The sequence below is a fragment of the Ammodytes marinus genome (assembly GCF_949987685.1).
Source record: "Ammodytes marinus genome assembly, chromosome: 20".
In the NCBI taxonomy this organism is placed as follows: domain Eukaryota; kingdom Metazoa; phylum Chordata; class Actinopteri; order Uranoscopiformes; family Ammodytidae; genus Ammodytes; species Ammodytes marinus.
In genome coordinates, this window is record NC_137224.1 from 2,254,888 (window position 1) to 2,274,887 (window position 20,000).

At 40.0% G+C, this 20,000-nt stretch overlaps 3 protein-coding genes across 7 annotated transcripts in view; 2 read left to right on the top strand and 1 right to left on the bottom strand.

Annotated features, from left to right (window-relative positions):
• The window catches only part of exoc7 (exocyst complex component 7), a 19,047-nt gene extending 15,488 nt beyond the window's left edge, over positions 1 to 3,559 (top strand). For all 5 annotated transcript variants that reach the window (XM_080049130.1, XM_080049133.1, XM_080049129.1 and 2 more), the window contains 5 exons: positions 128 to 223; positions 614 to 677; positions 1,353 to 1,394; positions 2,397 to 2,530; positions 3,018 to 3,559. In XM_080049130.1, the coding sequence (XP_079905256.1) occupies positions 128 to 223; positions 614 to 677; positions 1,353 to 1,394; positions 2,397 to 2,530; positions 3,018 to 3,120 (439 nt within the window). In that variant the 3' untranslated portion in view covers positions 3,121 to 3,559. The remainder of the gene's footprint in view (positions 1 to 127; positions 224 to 613; positions 678 to 1,352; positions 1,395 to 2,396; positions 2,531 to 3,017) is intronic.
• A 3,269-nt stretch (positions 3,560 to 6,828) lies between these two features.
• Positions 6,829 to 9,342, bottom strand: LOC307267079 (galanin receptor 2a; the record flags this gene model as incomplete). The annotated part of the gene is made up of 3 exons (XM_080049284.1): positions 6,829 to 7,225; positions 7,769 to 8,011; positions 8,978 to 9,342. The coding sequence occupies 3 exons, from the start codon at positions 9,340 to 9,342 to the stop codon at positions 6,829 to 6,831; spliced, it is 1,005 nt and encodes a 334-aa protein (XP_079905410.1).
• A 1,224-nt stretch (positions 9,343 to 10,566) lies between these two features.
• The window catches only part of LOC307266465 (inhibitor of nuclear factor kappa-B kinase subunit alpha-like), a 14,921-nt gene continuing 5,487 nt past the window's right edge, over positions 10,567 to 20,000 (top strand). The window contains exons 1-16 of the mRNA XM_080048495.1: positions 10,567 to 10,686; positions 11,141 to 11,262; positions 12,358 to 12,452; positions 12,909 to 13,026; positions 13,751 to 13,820; positions 14,216 to 14,304; positions 14,398 to 14,487; positions 15,109 to 15,233; positions 15,623 to 15,730; positions 16,064 to 16,199; positions 16,701 to 16,895; positions 17,163 to 17,265; positions 17,739 to 17,862; positions 18,422 to 18,573; positions 18,876 to 18,937; positions 19,427 to 19,536. Coding sequence (XP_079904621.1) covers positions 11,158 to 11,262; positions 12,358 to 12,452; positions 12,909 to 13,026; positions 13,751 to 13,820; positions 14,216 to 14,304; positions 14,398 to 14,487; positions 15,109 to 15,233; positions 15,623 to 15,730; positions 16,064 to 16,199; positions 16,701 to 16,895; positions 17,163 to 17,265; positions 17,739 to 17,862; positions 18,422 to 18,573; positions 18,876 to 18,937; positions 19,427 to 19,536 — 1,682 coding nt within the window. The 5' untranslated portion in view covers positions 10,567 to 10,686; positions 11,141 to 11,157. The remainder of the gene's footprint in view (positions 10,687 to 11,140; positions 11,263 to 12,357; positions 12,453 to 12,908; positions 13,027 to 13,750; positions 13,821 to 14,215; positions 14,305 to 14,397; positions 14,488 to 15,108; positions 15,234 to 15,622; positions 15,731 to 16,063; positions 16,200 to 16,700; positions 16,896 to 17,162; positions 17,266 to 17,738; positions 17,863 to 18,421; positions 18,574 to 18,875; positions 18,938 to 19,426; positions 19,537 to 20,000) is intronic.

Here is a 20,000-nt window from a genome sequence, read left to right on the forward strand (position 1 = left end):
TAATAATAATAATAATAATAATGATGATGATGATGATGATGATGATGATGATGATAATAACAATAATAATAATAATAATGGTGGTTTTAATAGTTAATGTTTCATGTCTATGTGAATGTGTGTTCAGGTCTGAGTTGATTCAGTTGGTCACAGTGACTCAGAGGAAAGCAGAAAACTCCTACAGAGAGCTGATCGAACAGCAGATCCAGATGTACCGCAGCAGGTAGGCTACTGTGTGTGTGTGTGAGTGAGTGAGTGTGTGTGTGTGTGTGTGTATGAGTGAGTGTGTGTGTGTGCGTGTGTGAGCGTGCGAGAGTGAGTGAGTGAGCGTCTGCGTGTGTGTCTCTCCCTGTTTGTGTGTGTGTGTATTTTTGTGTGAGCGTGCGTGCTTGCTTTTGTGTTTGTTTGTGTGTGTGTGTGTGTGTGTGTGTGTGTGTGTGTGTGTGTGTGTGTGTGTGTGTGAGCGTGCGTGCGTGCTTGCTTTTGTATGTGTGTGTCTCCCTGTTTGTGTGTGTGTGTGCATGCTTGCTTTTGTGTGTGTGTGTGTGTGTGTGTGTGTGTGTTCAGTGTAGTTTTAATGAGTGTGTAACATTCCTGTTGCGTTTGATTGCAGTTGGTTCAGAGTGACGGAACATCTCACCGACAGAAACATGCCGGTGTTCCAGCCCGGCACCAAGGTAACAACTTTATTACTGTTCAACTAGTGTCAGCTTTAACATGTGTGTATGAGTTCTGGCACAGGTGTGTGTGTGTGTGAGTGTGTGTGTGTGTGTGTGTGTGTGTGTGTGTGTGTGTGTGTGTGTGTGTGTGTGTGTGTGTGAGAGTGTTAAGGAACTTAAAAAATACTGAGAACTGTTTACAGACACAATTGTGATAATATGGGATGATGGTGACAAGAAGAATTTATTGTGTGTGTGTGTGTGTGTGTGTGTGTGTGTGTGTGTGTGTGTGTGTGTGTGTGTGTGTGTGTGTGTGTGTGTGTGTGTGTGTGTGTGTGTGTGTGTGTGTGTGTGTGTGTGTGTGTGTGTGTGTGTGTGTGTGTGTGTGTGTGTGCGTGTGTGTGTGTGTGTCACTCTCACCTACAAGGTCAATCCATAAACATACAGTGTACGTATGTAATGTACTAGCTAGACACATTTTCAGACTTACCTTGGCCACTTTCACCACTTGAAAAAAAAATGATCTTGTATTTGATGTATTGTATTTAATCTCTTTATTAGCATCTGTCCCTTCCCCTACGGTCTTCTTGATAATGAATATGTAACACATGAAAGGGTTTTCCCCTGCGCTCAAAATCTCATACTCTTGCTTTGTTGACATTATATAACTGACATATCTTTCTCTTCCCGCAGCTGAAAGATAAAGAGAGACAAGTGATCAAAGACAAATTCAAGGTGGGTTCACAGATATTTCTCTCCACGTTTGAAATATTCTAAAAAAAAAAAAAAGAGTCTTGACTTGAGTGTGAAAAATCAAAGTGAACTGTCGCTCTATCTATGCAGTGGATCCGACCTGTTTTCTGCTCTATATACACAGTGCCTTGTAAAAGTATTCATACCCCTTGAACTTTTCCACATTTTTGTCACGTTACAACCACACACACGGGCATTGGGATTTCATGTGATAGACCAGCCGGTAGAGACATACCCCAATAGTATATCATTTTCTTTATTAGTTTTTTTTTACATGTATTTGTATTGCTTGTTGTTAGACAAGAGATGCACATATCTTGTTTGAGCATATTTAGGGCGACTGTGGCTCAGGTGGTAGAGCGGGTCGGCCGATGATCAAAGGGTTGGAGGTTCGATCCCCGCCCTGCCAGTTGTGTCATAGTTGTTGTGTCCTTGGGCAAGACACTTCACCCACCTTGCCTCGTGTGAATGTCGATAGTTAGCCTGCTATCGGTGTATGAATGAGTGTGTGAATGGTAACGTGTAAATGGGAACAGGTCTCCCTTGCAAAAGAGTCTTCGGACTCAATGGGATTTACCTGTATAAATAAAGGTTAAAAAAAAAATAAAAAATATCACACAGGTTGTTATATTTCACAATGGTGACAATGGCTACATTTCTTTTTTGCGACAATGTACATACAATGTTACAAGAATTGTAGCATTTTAACAATTTACATTAATATATTTGTCTTGTAAATCATTTATTTAATTTTTTTTTAATTGCATTATCAAGCTTTATTAGATAGTACAGAGTTGAAATAGGGAGACAGAGAGAGAGGGGGGGGGGGGTGACCTGCAGTAAAGGTCCACGGGTGGGATTTGAACCCGCGACCACTGCAACGAAGGCCGGAGCCGATATGGTACACGCTCTATCCACTACCCCACCAAAGCGCCCCGTATATGAGGTTTTTAATGCTGTGTTCCCCCCTGTCTGTCTACCCAGGGCTTTAACGAGGGTCTGGAGGAGTTGTGTAAGATACAGAAGGGTTGGGCCATCCCGGACAAGGAGCAGCGCGACTTCATCCGCCACGCACAGAAGAGAGTCGTGTCTGACTCCTACAGGGCATTCCTCCACCGGTGAGACCACTGGGCATTTAGCTAAAGAAATACTATGATGAAAATGTTTTGTTAGCCACCTATGTTTTACTAAAAAGTTTACAAAATATATATGCAATGTGCTTTAAAGGTGCTCCGAGGTACTTTCAGTTTGTGTTAATTCTTGCGCCCCCTTGCCAAAAGCGGTAGTGTTTTTACTGCGCCAGCTGGGTGAGCGTACCCATGACAAAGACATTAAGAAAAACTATATCAGAACAGCATTTCTTTGCACTGATGGTCTTGTTTGCTGTTACATGTAATTGATGATCATCAGTGGGAAAATGAGACTGTTTCAGAAATATTTGGAAGTTACTCATAGCACCTTTAAAATAGAAATTATATAAAAAAAAAAGAAGAAAAACATAAATAAAAAAAAAATGTTAACCACTACAATGCAACACTATCTGCTGCTGTGAGCCAATCAGATCTCTCCATTTTTGTGATGTCATTTCTTCTGTGTTCCATCCAGATGCGCCAACATCTCTTTCACCAAGAATCCAGAGAAATATCACAAGTATCGGCCGGAGGAGGTGGAAGAGATGATTGAAAGACTGTTTGATACGTCCGCCTGATCTGCTATTCACACACACACACACACAGACAGACACAGACAGATAGACAGACAGACAGACACACAGACAGACACACAGACAGACACACAGACAGACTCACAAACGCTCACACACACACACACACTGCTATTCCACTCCAGTCATGGTTGGAGTCAGTTATTCTGGAGAACGCTTGTTGTCAAAATAATTTTTTTCTCAAAATCAGTGAATATCTCCTCACGACCCGCTACCTGTCTGTACTGTGCTTTGATTTTGACAACAAGCGTTGACACAAAATCGCTGACTCCACCTTTAATTTGCCCCACGCACTACCGCCTGCCATCTCTATGTCCTATCAATGTTTTGTTTTGTACAAAGATATTATCCACATTATGTATTTATGTAATTTAGCCGCACTAGCTTAGCATTTCAAACTAATAAAGGGAATTATGTGACACATGCCCAGGTTGTGTTAATGTGTTTTATTAAGTTCTAATTTGGATTGTACAATTCGGATAAAAGTCTGAATTTAAAAGCTAAATATTTAACTTTAATTTTACACTATATGCTGTTTAACTACCTTTTGTTTTTCCAAATAATGCTTGCTTGCTATTTGGGGCGATTCTGACCCACAATCTAGTGCACACCGGAAGTGACGTCACAAATACTTGACCAGCAAAAGAATTGACACGATCGCCTAAACAATGTGTAACACCTCTTTGTGAGAGTGTGTGTGTGTGTGTGTGTGTGTGTGTGTGTGTGTGTGTGTGTGTGTGTGTGTGTGTGTGTGTGTGTGTGTGTGTGTGTGTGTGTGTGTGTGTGTGTGTGTGAGACTGTGTGTGTGTGTGTGAGACTGTGTGTGTGTGTGTGAGACTGTGTGTGTGTGTTTGTGAGACTGTGTGTGTGTGAGTGTGTTATGTCAGAAGGTGATGACACAACATGTTTTCACCTGTTGCTATGGAGACAGAGTGAGACGCTTATGTAACAACTGGATTTATTCTTAAGATGTTTCACCACAATAACACTTTCAGCGTGTGCACCAAAACACAAACAAATGTTATATCTTACATTACAGTTTAATGGTTAAATGGACTCCACTTATATAGCGCTTTTCCCTGGTTTTTCACAGACTCAAAGCCCTTTACATAGTTTTGTACACATTCACCCAATCACACACACATTCATACACCGATAGCAGCAGCAGCAGCTACCACGCAGGGTGCAAGCTAACTACCGGGAGCAATTGAGGGTTCAGTGTCTCTTTGCCCAGGGACACTTGGACATGTGGCGGGGAGACGGGGGGTCAATATATAATCATATATAATCAACAGACATTCACTGAGGTTTTTTTTTATATCAGTAAAACTATCATGCAGCATATCTTAAAAAATGTCAAAATCACCAGATAATATAATACTGACGCATGTAATCTTAATTTATACAAAATGCAAATGTTCGTATAATTATCAGATCATTTCCAATTTTGCATATTTATTCAAACAATTCTCAAAAAAAGTGTAATACAAAAAAATTATTGTTTTAATGTCAGTAATCAACTGGCAAAGTTTGGTGATGATATCTATAAGTTAAAAATGTTAAACCCTATTCACCTGCTGTGTCTTAGCTTAAAGTGCTATACAAATATATTTATTAGCAGAACTGATATACTGTTATATACACATCAGTGAATAAAATTGTGTCGATACGGGCGCCCCGGTGTCGTAGTGGATAGAGCGCGTACCATATTGGCTCCGGCCTTCGTTGCAGTGGTCGCGGGTTCAAATCCGACCCGTGGACCTTTACTGCAGGTCATCCCCACTCTCTCTCTCTCTCTCTCTCTGTCTCCCCACTTCAACTCTGTGCTATCTAAAAAAGCTTGAAAATGCCAAAAAAAAAAATCTTTAAAATAGTGGCGATATATCCTTTGATTAATTGTATAAACAACTGTAGCATTTCATCAGATGATTTTAAAGACCCCGGGTAAGAATCCAGCCCGGGTCGTTCTCTGCATGTCATTCCCCTCTCTGCCCCATTTCACCTCTGTCTCTCTAAAACTAACTTGTAAAAAAATAATAACAATTTAAAAAAATATATATTTATATAAAAGCGTGTTACAACATGTTTTGGATCAAAATGTAAATTGAACACAAATCTACAGCTCTGGAAAAAATTAAGTGACCACTCCAAATGTTCAGTGTCTCTCGTTTTACTATATAGGCATATGTTTGAGTAGAATGAAAATTTTGGTTTTATACTATAAACTACTGACAACATTTCTACCAAATTCCAATAGGCTAAATTTTTTTGTCATAAAGAGCATTTTCAATAAGTAATGTAGAGATGAAGATACAAGAAAAATCCAGACTGGTCTCTTAATTTTTTTCCGGAGCAGTATATCGGTTCACATGTTTAAATCAGCCCGGCTCTGTCTCTCCTATTCTTGTCCTTTTCATTTCAGCCATCGTTGCGTTTCCAGGTAAAATACTTCAGAATCTAACCAACCGTTAGTCAGGCGTCAACACGTGCTGGTAACACGGGTATATGACACAAGCACAGGGATTTAAGACTTGCTTGTTGTGCCTTTTAAAACTAACGGTTTAACCTGTTTTAACAGTATCAGTATCGATTATAAATTAGCTAAAATGGCAATGCATGAATGACTTAAAGGTGGAGTCAGTGATTCTGGAGAACGCTTTTGTCAAAATCACTTTTTTTTTTCAAATCAGTGAATATCATCTCACAATCCAACCTGTCTACTGGTGTCAATACACAGCCTAGGCTCTGTCAACGGGCATATTGTGCTAGTTAAACCTGCAGTGTGTAGAATGTTGGGTTTTATTTCCTAGCAGATTTTGTAGAAAGTAATTATAATAACATTTCATTTTTTTTAATTATTTATTTTTCCCTTAGAAAGGGTCTCATATATGTCCATATTTCTGCATATTTTGGACCAAGGCCTAGTGCCGCCATCTTGAAAGTGTCATAGTTGGAATGTCCTCAGGTGCATTGTTTAAAATTTAGAATTGTTCTTGTCCTTGAAGGCCACTGTAGCTTCTGTTATTATTCGAAAGGGTTGGGGTTACCCAGGAAGTGCTGCATTCTAGAACTTTGTAGAACTTTCTTGATGATGTCATATTACACACTGCACCTTTAAGGATTAGCCCCCTTTGTTTACTCACCAGTTTACAGATAACTAGGCTTTATATTCATCACTGGATTTTTGGGGAAAAAGTGATTTTGTCAAAAAAGCATTCTTCAAAATCACTGACTCTACCTTTAAGCTCAGTTAAATATATTAAATGAACACTTTGGGGACATCATGTCATGGTGTAGTTCTTAATGTTCCTTCGGCTCTTTGCCCCTTCTTCATCTGGTCCCTGTTGCTACGCGGCCGTTCAAAAATGTAGGTCAAGTGTGTCACTGTGACCTTCCATATTGTGAGGTCTCAGTGACCTTGTAGCATATTGTAGCTTCTTAGGAGCTTTACCTCCATGACAAAGGCATTAAGAAAAACGATATAAAAATACCATTCTTTGCACTGATGGTCTCGTTTGCTGTTACATGTTATTTATGATCATCAGAGGAAAAATGAGACTGTTTCAGAAATATTTAAAAGTTCCTCGGAGCATCTTTAAAGCATTAGGCTACCTACTGCCACTACTAGACTCCCACCCTTTTGGCGATTACTGTATATATTATGCAATTGTTAAAACATTTTAAAGCCCTACTTCAGTTAGACATCTCAACACTACTAACCGTTTGCACTGCCTGGGCCACGTGCACTTTATTGACCTCCCTCTTCCGCACCGAACACCTAAAAACTTTCTTGAACCCTTTGCGGAAATGCTTAGAAACCAGCGCATAGACAATAGGGTTAAGGCAAGAGTTGGTGTACGCCACTAAGTGAGAGAGTATCCGTAGCACGTACGTTGTGTGGTTTAACGGGAAATGTCCGAACCACATAGAGAGGATGATGACGTGATGAGGCAGCCAGCACACGCAGAAGAGAGCCGTCACTATTAGGATCATCTTGGTGACTTTGCGTTTGGCGCGTCTGGATTCTGACATGTCTTTGACCGGGTCCACACTGGTCCACAGGTAACGGATGGTACGAGCGTAGGTCAGACTGAAAGATAGATGGAAAGAGAGTGGGGGGGGGGGGGGGGGGGGGGTGGATGGATACATAGAGAGAAAGAGAGAGCAAGAGAGAGAGAGAAAGATAGTTTTATTGTCATTGTATATAAAACACAACAACATTTTGATTACAGCACCACTCCAACTATCAGCATTCAAAAAGGGCATAAATAGCACATTATGAAACAGCATTCTTTGCACTGATGGTCTCGTTTGCTGTTAGCATAGATAGTATATAAAAGACTAGAATGTTTTTTTGGACCAGGCCGTAAATAGGTTTAATAATGCTGTGAAAACGGCCTATTTAACATGGGAGTCAATGGGAAATTGCTCTGTTTTGGTACCACCTCTTAGTGGCCAATCTGTGAACTACATTTTTTGTCACATCTGCATTGAATTCTGGTAGAACTCACTGATGGTCTCGTTTGCTGTTACATGTCATTTATGATCATCAGAGGAAAAAAAGGGACTGTTTCAGAAATATTTAAAAGTTCCTCGTATTAGCACCTTTAAGTTTACTGACACACCAGCTCACCTTAAAACCAACACGGGGATGAGGTAGCCGAATACGAATGTGCAGAGGTCCATGGCTATGCGCGGGCGGGCCTCCCAGGCAGGAAAACACAGCACGGAGCCAGCCAGGTTCATCTGGGTGAAGTAGGTTAGATACGGAGCGGAGAAAGCCAGCGCCAACCCCCACACCAACCCGATACACAGCAGCGCGTTCTTAGCCGTTCTCATCTCTCTGGAGCGGAGAGGATAGCAGATCGCTAAATACCTGGAAGAGTAGAGGGAAAGCTTGTTATAATTATATATTGTTAAAAAAAAAATATATATAGGCCTATTTTTTTTTTTACGTTCCTATTGCACCGTGGGTCAGTGATAAACGCCATTTAAATTCTGTTGTATGTCTTGCATATATCAGAAGTGACAATAAAAAACTTTGAGTTTAAAGGTGCACTACGTCACTTTGGGTGTGTTAGAGAAGTGGACATTTTCTAAGGTATGTTCTCATTACTGAATAAACAAATTTTCCTCACAGGAAAATGTGATCCCTGGAACACTGTTTGAAGTTAGAAAGCTTCCTGAAAAGTTACTCTTTCACTGTTGTTGTTTACAGCAGCAGGGCCCACTGTTTGGTTTACAAACATATTCTTACGTTTGGTTCCAGGTTCCTCAGGATAATTATTTTTTGATTTATGATGATAGAAATATTCAATACTGAGAATTACATATAGAGAAAATATGTTTTGTAAACTAACTACAGGCTCTGTGAATGTAAACAAACCCCTCCTCTGAAACTACACAGTGCACCTTTAACATGATCTTCTTTGCTGGGAAAGGATGTTATAATAATTGTGGAAAAACGTTTTCAAAAACAGGATGCAGGAAATGATCGACTCCAATTACACTGATCTGTCTGAAATCCGGCTTTGGGTGTGTTGATGTGCATACCAAGACACAAACTGAGCTTGAGAGAGTGTGTGCGTGCAGGGGCGCAACTACCCACTTTCTGGGGGTATGCAGACACTTGGCAGACTGATAGACCTAATACGCACCTGCCTATATCGATCTATCTATCTATCCATCCATCCATCCATCCAACTACTAGCCTATCTATCCATCCATCCGTCCGTCCGTCTATCCATCTATCCATCCATCCATCCATCCATCCATCCATCCATCCATCCATCCATCCATCCATCCACCTAATAGAAAAATAAAAAAAAGCCCTGATACGCACCTGTCAAGTGAAACAGCTGTTAGCGTGAAGATGCTCGCGTGCATGGTGAGAAATATCACAAAGTGCACGAGCTTACACAGCACCGGTCCGAACACCCACTCATCCAGAGTGTATATAGTGGCTTGAAACGGCACGCAGATGATTATAAAACTCAAATCCGCTATTCCGAGGTTTAAAATGAACAAATTAGTCGGTTTTCTGTTCAAATTTTGTCCGTTTCGCAATAGCACCGCGAGAACGAGAGAGTTTCCAACAGTCCCGACCAGGAAAATGAGCGTAAAAGCCAGAGAGATCACCACGGATTCGGCTTTCAAATTCCACCAAGAAGAAGAATTCACGGTCGAGGCTGAGGAGGAGAGATTCATTTTCATGCTGTATTCATTCATAATTCGCACGGTTAGTTTAGATAGCAGTCCCACCAGCGACGCTATAGTATCAATGGCTCGAGATGGAGACGCGCGCGATCCTTTTACGCGCAGTATTTCCATATCCAGATGCCAGACGCAGCGCAACAGGCGATAGACCCGGATTAAATATCATGACATCTCACCGTAAAAGAGGTTAAAAGGGAAGAGCAAGTGACGTTGTATTGATTTAATCGTATAATAGTGGCATACAACTTTTTCTGTTTAAGGGTCACACATATAAATAGCTAAAAATAATGACTTTGTGGAGACATTTTTACATTTTTAATATGATAGAAAAGTGAGAAAAAAAATCATAAAAATGTTGAATTGGAAAAAAATATTTTCATGTAGCCTATCTTAGGCAATTTTGGTCAACAAAAAAAATAAGAAAAAAATTATTTGCATTAACCAAAATAGTCTCAATGTTGATGAGGTCCACATTATAATAGCTTGATTGGCATATAGTTGTTTATAATATTATTTTAAAAGTTGTATATTGTCCTGCAGACAGTAGGTTGGTTTATGGTCTCCTGGTTCGACCAATATGGGTTGGTTGGACTTAATTCTGTCCTCAAGCGGTCAGAGTGAACCACTGCACTGCTGGTGGAAATACATTATGGTAAGACCACAATCTATGGGTACGACAGGAAGGTCAGGTAGGCCTACATTTATTTCTATAGCACAGTTCAGACACAAGGCCATTCAAAGTGCTTTACAGGGGCATGAAATACATCAAGATTAGACATTAGAAATTGCATTTAAGAGATAGTAAAAAAACAAAGACAATACATCAAGATTAGACATTAAACATTTAGACAGCGATGTGGAATGGCTGCAATGAAAATTATGTGACTGACAATATAGATTTTTTCTATATAGCCTATTTAACTTAATCAGTGTGTGTGTGTGTGTGTGTGTGTGTGTGTGCGTGTGTGTGTGTGTGTCTGTCTGTCTGTCTGTCTGTCTGTCTGTCTGTCTGTCTGTCTGTCTGTCTGTCTGTTTGTCTGTCTGTGTGATATCATTTACACATTGAAAAAAACAAGTGTTGTTATATTCTGTTACACAAAATCTAAAAAAAAAAATGTGGTTCTTGAACGCAACAGGTGTTTGAGTCTTGAACCTGAACGCACCATTTTTCCAAGAACTACACACATCCGGGTTTGTGTGTGACATCACAGTCAGACGGTTTAGGTTGAGGTTTATATCTGCTACTGCTGGCTTCTGCATTGACACGAAAACATCAAGAAGACAGTCGCGTTTCTACCGATAACCGGCCCATGACACGTTCATAGAAACAGCAGAGTGAGTTTTAAAGACACACGGGTAACCAAGGCAACATTTGTATGAACGTATTTTTAATTTAACGTCGCAGTGTTTTCATTTCCTATACATGCTAAAAATAAAAGCTAGCTACTTGGGGGCTACGTCTATTTCCTGGCTGCTAAACTGTTGATGGCTAATTTAAACGTATTTATAAAGAACAGTTAGCGTTTATTTGTGTGTTTTTAATACGCGCTATCTTGATTAAACCCTGGATATTGTTAAAATAGAGGTGTGCGTCATCGCCACAAGACGTTAATTTGAAAATTTGAATTTGCTACGAAAATACCAATGTAATGTGACAGTTCCAGGATGTTGAGATTTCTTTTAAGCTAGGTAGAATTCCTCTTAAATTTTTTAGCATTTAGATCAATTTAATGTAAGATATAACATTCCTGACGTGTACAAATGTTGTGTGTTCACCATTGAGTTGCAGCTTGCGTTGTAAACATCATGGAGAAACCCCCCTTCAGGCAGAACCAAAGCTGCGGGGATTGGGAGCTGAAAGAGCGGCTAGGTATGGGCGGGTTTGCCCATGTTTACCTCTACCAGCACCAAGTGAGTGGACAGTATAACCATGTAAACAACACTGACACTGACACTTCACACACACACACACACACACACACACACACACACACACACACACACACACACACACAGAGACAGATATACACACACACACACACACACACACACACACACACACACACACACACACACACACACACACAGCAATTAACCAAAAACTGTACTACCAGTCGAGTCAGTTTTATTTATATAGCCAACTAATCCGAGCAGTATCATCAGATTTCGTGTACAGAATAGGCAGACACACACAAACAAAAAACTAATCTGTTTAAAGTACAAAACTGCTTTGTTTTAAAGGTGCAGTGTGTAACATGACATCATCAAGAAAGTTCTACAAAGTTCTAGAATGCAACGCTCCCTGGGTAACCCCAACCCTTTCGAATAATAACAGAAGCTACAGTGGCCTTCAAGGACAAGAACAATTCTAAATTTTAAACAATGCACCTGATGACATTCCAACTATGACACTTTCAAGATGGCGTCACTAGGCCTTGGTCCAATTATTCAGAAATATGGACATATATGAGACCCTTTCTAAGGGAAAAAATAAATAATTCAAAACATTTTTTTCAGCTATTATGCACTAAATTAAATGTACTTGTGGATATTATAATTACTTTCTACAAAATCTGCTAGGAAATAAAACCCAAAATTCTACACACTGCAGGTTTAAGTGGAAAGTTGAGATTCTTGTGATTCCATTTAGAGATAGGATCACAACAGCACAGGCCTGTAGTACTACCAAACAAGCTCATTTTATCAAGTAGCTTCCTTCAAAACCACACACAAGCTTCGATTTTTGGCTAAACTTTCATGCACTGATACAATTATATATAACTCCTGTTGTGTCTCATACTTCTTCCTACTCCTTTTTAGGCATATCCTATCAATTGAATACATGTAGTTTTCTTTTTCTTTTGTGAAATAATTTGAACATAGTTTTTGTGTTTATTGTATTTCTTGTGCTTTTCACTTTGCCTTTGTATTTTTCATATGTTTAATTAGTTTTTGTTATATGTCTGAAATAAATTAAATTGAATCTATTCAATCCGTCGTCTGCAGGAAACCAATGAGAAGCTAGCCGTTAAAATGTGCCGTCTGGAGCTGACAGCGAGGAACAAGGACAGATGGACACGAGAAATCCAGATTATGAAAAAGTTAGTTATTCTTTTTCAAAGTGGATGACTTTGCGTTATTACATCATGCATCATTAAATGATCATTCATTCTTTCTCTCTGTCTCTCTGTCTGTCTGTCTCCCTCTCTCTCTCTGTCTCTCTGTCTGTCTGTCTCCCTCTCTCTGTCTGTCTGTCTGTCTGTCTGTCTCTGTCTGTTTCCCTCTCTCTCTGTCTCTCTGTCTTTCTTTCTTTCTTTCTTTCTTTCTTTCTTTCTTTCTTTCTTTCTTTCTTTCTTTCTCTCTCTCTCTCTCTCTCTCTCTCTCTCTCTTTCCCTCTCTCTCTCTGTCTCTCTCTCCCCCTCTCTCTGCATCTCTCTGCTCTCCCTCTGTCTCTGTCTCTCTCTCTCTGTCTCTCTCTCTCTCTGTCTCTCTCTGTCTCTCTCTCTCCCCCCCTCCTCCTTCCCCCCCTCCTCCTTCCCCCTCTCTCTCTCTCTCAGGTTGAATCACCTAAACGTAGTGACAGCGCGGGACTGCCCAGAGGAAATGGAACACATTGCTTTAAACGACCTCCCCCTGTTAGCCATGGAGTACTGCTCCAGAGGGGACCTCAGGAAGGTGAGGGGACGCATGGGAAGAAAGCTCAGAATATGGGTTGGCCAATCGGTTCTACTTTAAAATAATCCAATCCTATTTAAATAGAGATTGCCTCATTCACCTCATCACTTGATATTGTCGAAAATACTTGAGGCAGTGGTGGATGATGCCATATATAGTGGGCGTCCTGGGGAAATGCACCTGTTGGAAGACCAAGAAGAAGAAGTACAATAGAATAAATAACTAAATACATCTTCACCTCATCACTTGATATTGTGGAAAGACTTGAGGCAGTGGTGGATGATGTCGTCTTTAGTAATTATAGCCTCTTGTCCTTGAAGGCCACCGTAGCTTCTGTAGTTATTGGAAAGCGGTGGGGTTTAGCAAGGGAGCGTTGACATCTAGAACTTTCACTACTTGACGGCACTTAATATTCTGATATTACACACTGCATCTTTAATATTTATAAAATTGCAAAAGAAAAAGAACAACATAATCCATCCTGTGTGTGTGTGTGTGTGTGTGTGTGTGTGTGTGTGTGTGTGTGTGTGTGTGTGTGTGTGTGTGTGTGTGTGTGTGTGTGTGTGTGTGTGTGTGTGTGTGTGTGTGTGTGTGTGTGTGTGTGTGTGTGTGTGTGTGTGTGTGTGTGTGTGTGTGTGTGTGTGTGTGTGTGTGTGTGTGTGTGTGTGTGTGTGTGTGTGTGTGTGTGTGTGTGTGTGTGTGTGTGTGTGTGTGCGTGCTTCAGATGCTGAGTAAACCTGAGAACTGCTGTGGTCTGAAAGAGAGTGAAGTGCTCTCTCTCCTCAATGATGTTGGTACGTCCCATGTTTATCTATGCGCTGCTTGTTCATTCAGATGCTATTTATGTTTTTAAGAATTCAAGCCTTATCATTCACTTAAAGGTAGAGGCAGCAATTCTGGAGAATGCTTGTTGTCAACATTTTTTTTTGGTCAAAATCAGCGAATTAATATCTCCTCACGATTGGCTACCTGTCTGTGCTGTGTGTGCGGTGTGCGCTAATAAAATAAGCTGGTGTTGATACACAGCCTAGGCTCTGTAAACTGGTATGTAAACAAAGGGGACCCACCGTAGCTAGTAACAACAACAACATGCATCTACAGAGCCTAGGTTGTGGACTAACATTGTATTTAAACAAGCGTTCTCCAGAATCACTGACTCCACCTTTAAATCACTGTTCTCTTTCCTCAGGATCTGGTATTCAGTATCTTCATGAAAACAAGATCATTCACAGAGACCTAAAGCCTGAAAACATAGTGCTGCAGGAAATCAACGGGAAGGTAAACTGACACTCTCTTTTTTGTGTTTTTTGTGCCATTTTTATTAGGCCTTACATATTCAAATCTTAACATTTACTTATATTTCTCTTATAGCTGGTTCACAAAATCATTGACCTGGGCTACGCTAAAGACCTGGACCAAGGCAGTCTGTGTACATCGTTCGTTGGCACGCTGCAATATCTGGTAAGAATTTAATTTTGTATCTTCAAATGCACCTGCCTTTATATAATCTACGGCTCATCTTGATTATGTATTGAATTCCTTTACTCGTCGACCGAACTTCACAAATGAAAGACTGATGATGACATTTCAATTCAATCTGTGAACTGACAAATTGGGAAAAAGGTCAACGTTGTGGATGAAATGTTTTGTGTGAAAATCCATTTTTATAGTGTGATTTTATATTATTTAATATTTTTTATATTATAAGACTATCATTCTTAAACTGCTTTTAAGAATGTGTACTGTGTATTTTAATCTTGCCCCTGTAAAGCACCGTGAAGGGCCTTGTGTCTGAATTGTGCTATAGAAATAAACTTGGCTTGCCTTGCTTTAGGTAAAGTTTTATTTTTGGTATTTTATTATCGTCATCATTTTATCATTATTTTATTGACCGTTTCCTATTATTTCATCATAACAACTCATATCTTATTGACTGTTTCATATATTATTGCTTAACGTGCATTGGCTTCCACATCCAATCAGTCTAAAACACTTTAAACTACATCTGATTTGTTGGAAAGATGCTATATAAATAAATACTTTTGGATGAATTGATTTTGATTGATATTTTTCTCTCTTCAGGCCCCTGAGCTGTTTGAGAATAAACCGTACACTGTTACCGTGGACTACTGGAGTTTTGGCACGATGGTGTTCGAGTGCAGTTGTGGCTTCCGTCCGTTTTTACACAACCTGCAACCGGTGCAGTGGTGAGTTTAACAAAAAAAATTATAAATGGGGGCGCCTTTAGCTCAGTTGATAAGGTGTCCCCCTCCCGGGCCGGGCCCAGCAACAGACCCGGATTCGATTCCCACCCGCGGTTGTTCTCTGCATGTCACTCCCCTCTCTGCCCCATTTCACCTCTATCTCTCTGCACTGTCAATAAAGCATAAAAATGCCCAAAAAATATCTTTAAACATTTTTTTTTTTTTTTTAATTATAAATATATTGTTTGTGGTTAAAGGTTCATTGTGCAGTTTTAGAGGATAGGGGATTTGTTTACATTTTCAGTGAGCCTGCAGTTAGATTAAAATGGAATGGAATAATTTTAAGACGTAAATGAACTGGCCATAATTGTCTTTTCTCTTGTCATCCCCAGGGCCAGTAAAGTGCGGAATAAAGGTCCCAAAGACATCATGGCTGTGGAGGATCTAAACGGAGAAGTGAAGTTCTCCACACACATGCCGTACCCCAACAACCTCAGCAAGTAGGGAGCCTGATACGCATACAAATACACAAAAAACACATGTCACCCTGTCACACTGTCACACTGTTGGTCAATCAATTCAAAGGGAAAATGATCTTTAAGCCCCTGTAAACCCAAAATTAAATTTAAATAAAAAACTTACTTTGTAAGTCCTATAGTCCTAAATTCTATAATATTTATTTTTAATCATATTTTCGAAAATACTTTTTTAATATACTATTTTAGACCAGGTTTACCGAGGCCAGTTTTTCTCTCCTTGATTAGATTTTAATATATATTATTTGTATATTTATTTATTATTTATTTATGTATTAAATGTGCTTGTTAATGTAGAACCATGCTGGAGCCGATGGAGGGTTTGCTCCAGCTCATGCTGAAGTGGGATCCAGTGAACAGAGGAGGAAAACCCAGCGCAGAGAACAAGAAGGCGTACTGCTTTGAGGCTATGGAGCAGATTCTCAGTATGAAGGTACGTTTGATTTTTTTCATATTTTTTTATTAAACACAAAAGTCAAACAGTCCATCAACACAAAAACAAACAACAGAACAAAAACCAAGCATCCAGAGATAAAATAATAATAGAGAAAAAAGAAGAGAAACATTCCTAGTAAATTAATTATAAATCAGTAAATATCTGCTCATGATCTGCTACCTGTCTATATCCTTGTGTGCACTGAGTCTCTCTCTCTCTCTCTCTCTCTCTCTCTCTCTCTCTCTCTCTCTCTCTCTCTCTCTCTCTCTCTCTCTCTCTCTCTCTCTCTCTCTCTCTCTCTCTCTCTCTCTCTCTCTCTCTCTCTCTCTCTCTCTCTCTCTCTCTCTCAGAGGTTGTCCACATCCTAAACATTACCATATACCAGTTTACAGAGCCTAGGCTGTATGTTAACCCCAGCATATTTCCCCTTGCATATCTCTAATGACCAAACAGTGCCTAACCTTCACATATCCCCTTGTATATCTCTCTCTCTCTCAGGTGGTCCACATATTAAACATGACCACAGCCCAGGTTCACTCTTTCCAGCTGAGCCCAGAGGAGAGCCTCCACAGCTTGCAGAGACGCATCGAGACAGAGACGCACATCGAGGTGGTGAGCCAGGAACTGCTGCAGGAGACCGGGGTCTCTCTGGACCCCCGCAAGCCCGCCGCGCAGTGTGTGTTAGAGGGGGTGGTGAGTACACTTTACCTGAGCTTCTAGACCCCTTGAAATATGTTTTTTATGTTGAACGATTGGCCTGACAATGATGGCGAGTAAAAAAAAAACAATAGACACACAAAACCCAATGTAAATACACAACAAGCTGAACAAGAGACAAGAACAATGAAAACATTCGGATCAAATGAATGAAGAGGGAGTTACACAGCTGATGTTCGCTCTTCTTTGTTTTTCTGTTAGTTGTAGGTTGTACACTAATATATGTTCTTCTGTCCTGTGTAGAGAGGTTGGGACAGCTACATAGTCTATCTGTTTGACAAGAGCATCACCAAATACTCCGGGCCCTTCAGCGCCAGACAGCTGCCCGATAAAGTCAACACTATCGGTGAGTTGAATTTACAGTTAAACTTGATGAAGCAATTTGAATTATATGTAAAAGATCATAGTTTTTTTTTTTGTTTTTTTATTTATCCCATTAGTTTCAGCATAAGCTAGAAGCTATTTTTCCTGGGTCCTGCAGTTTACATCATGATTATTATTCAAATTAATCATAATACACAAACATTAGACATTACACAAACACTACACAAAATACAACTGATCCAAAGTTAATAATTTTTTTTTTATTACATTTAAAAATCAGACATTACATAACTCAGAATTAAGCTTCCATATATCTAAAATGATAAGTGATAGTACTAAACACTCATTTGTGGAAATGTAGAAATGAAAAACACTGCAAGTAAATTCTGCAAGTTTTCTTCACACTTTTTTCAATTTTAATTTGGTTGTAAAGTATCAAAACTATTCTGCAACTAATGTTTAAATTATTATTTTTTTTTTTATATGACTTTTCAGTGCAAGAGGCGAAGACGCAGCTGCCTCTGGTCGTGTTGAAGAAGGTCTGGGGCGAAGCGGTGAGCTACATCTGTGGACTGAAGGACGACTACAGCCGGCTCTTCCAGGGACAGAGGGCCGCCATGTGAGTCACATGACAGGCTTCTGTATTCTGGTTTAAACACATGAAAAATTCTCTGTATACGTTAGTGTCCCCCAAACAATGTCACAAACAATGGCTGTGTGAAGTTATGCGCTTGAATTTAGGACCCTTTATTTTTATACGGTCCTATCAAACAGTCTAGACAGCGCATCTAAAAAGCCTTCTGTGATCACTCTTGGATGTTATAGCTTCTGCTGTATGTTCAGTTTTTTTTTCTTAGAAGTAGAATCAACAACTGAAACATTTCTTGGGATTTTTCTTGAGCTCCTGCACCAGTGGCAGGGTGGGGGGGCGACACCAGTTTGTAAACGCTGCCATACTGAGAAATACAGAGAGAGTTTTGTGGAGCTGATAGGCTTAATCAACTACTTTGTGTCAACTAATTTGGCGATGGCTCAAAATGTAACCGACATTCATTTATATGAAAAAGTTACATTCTATAGTTTTAATTGTCTGTCTGTCCGTCCGTGTGTGTTTCTACATGTCTGTCTGTCTGTCCCTCCCTCCCTCCTTCCCTCCCTCCCTCCCTCCCTCCTTCCAGGTTGAGTCTGCTGCGCTACAACACCAACCTGACGCGCTGTAAGAACTCGATGTTCGGCTTCTCTCAGCAGCTCAAAGCCAAACTCGACTTCTTCAAGAGCAGCATCCAGTACGACCTGGAGAAATACAGTGACCAGATGCACTACGGCATATGTGAGTGTTTTTGATGATACTAGACCCCTGTAGGAGAGGAAATGCTCTCAATGACAAAAAAAAAATTATTGGAATTTGGTATAAATGTTGTCAGTAGAGAGAGCTACAGAATATTTTAGAGTTTATTTATTTTTAGTTTTTTTTACAGAGGTGCAAAATATCATCAATTATTATTATCGGCAAAATACCCCAAAAATATCTTGATATATTTTTTTGTCAATACCGCACACCCCTAATAGGAATACTTTTACAACCGAGAGAAAGAAGTTGTGTGTGTTGACTCTGTGTGTGTTTGTCCAAAGCCTCTGAGAAGATGCTGAAAGCCTGGCAGGAGAACGAGGAGCGGGCCGCTGCTTTTGCACAGGTGATGAAATGCTTTATCGGTTTTTGATTTAAAGGTGCAGTGTGCACTGTGCAGTTTCAGAGGAGGGGGTTTGTTTACATTCCCAGAGCCTGCAGTTAGTTTATAAAACATATTTTCTCTACATGTAATTCTTAGTATTGAATTATTCTATCAACATAAGTCAAAACTCAATTAATTTGAGGAATCTGGAATCTAACGTGAGACTAGAATATGTTTGTAAACCAAACTGTGGGCCCTGCTGCTGTAAACAACAACAGTGAAACAGTAACTTTTCAGGAAGCTTTCTAATTTCAAACAGTGTTCCAGGGATCACATTTTCCCTGTGAGGAAAGTTTGTTTATTCAGTTTGAGAATATACCTTAGAAAATGTTCACTTCTCTGACACACCCAAAGTTACACAGTGCACCTTTTAAATCCCACGATTAGTTTCTCAGTACATTTCCCTTTCTTTATTATCATTCCTAACACTATTCCCTGTTTCTCCTGCAGGTGGCGGAGGTGAGCCATCTGGACGATGAGATCATGTCTCTGCATTCAGAGATCGTAGAGCTACAGAGGAGTCCATACGCCCGTCGCCAAGGAGACAAGATGGAACAGCTGTGAGTCTTCTACAATACATTACGTCATCTCCACAGATATCTACAAGAGTTTTTATTTAATTTTTTTTTAAGATATTTTTTTGGGCATTTTTATGCTTTATTGATAGTGTAGAGACAGAGTTGAAATGGGGCAGAGAGGGGAGTGACATGCAGAGAACGACCGCGGGCTGGAATCAAACCCGGGTCCGCTGCTGGCCGAGGCCCATGGGGGGGACGCCCTACCAACTGTACAATAGTTTTTCATGTTAATTCTGCTGGGTTGTGTTTGGTTTAGCTAATAGCTTAAAGGTCCTTCTTGTGTTGCTTTGTAAACATGCTCTACACAATAATGTGTAACATTTTTAATGAGCATTCCAGTATATTCCAGTTTTAAATTGCCTCTTCTAGACAAGAAATGTTTCACTTAGAAGGAACCAAAGCATCCTGTACATTATTTATCACTTGTAGTCTCTTACACCAAAACA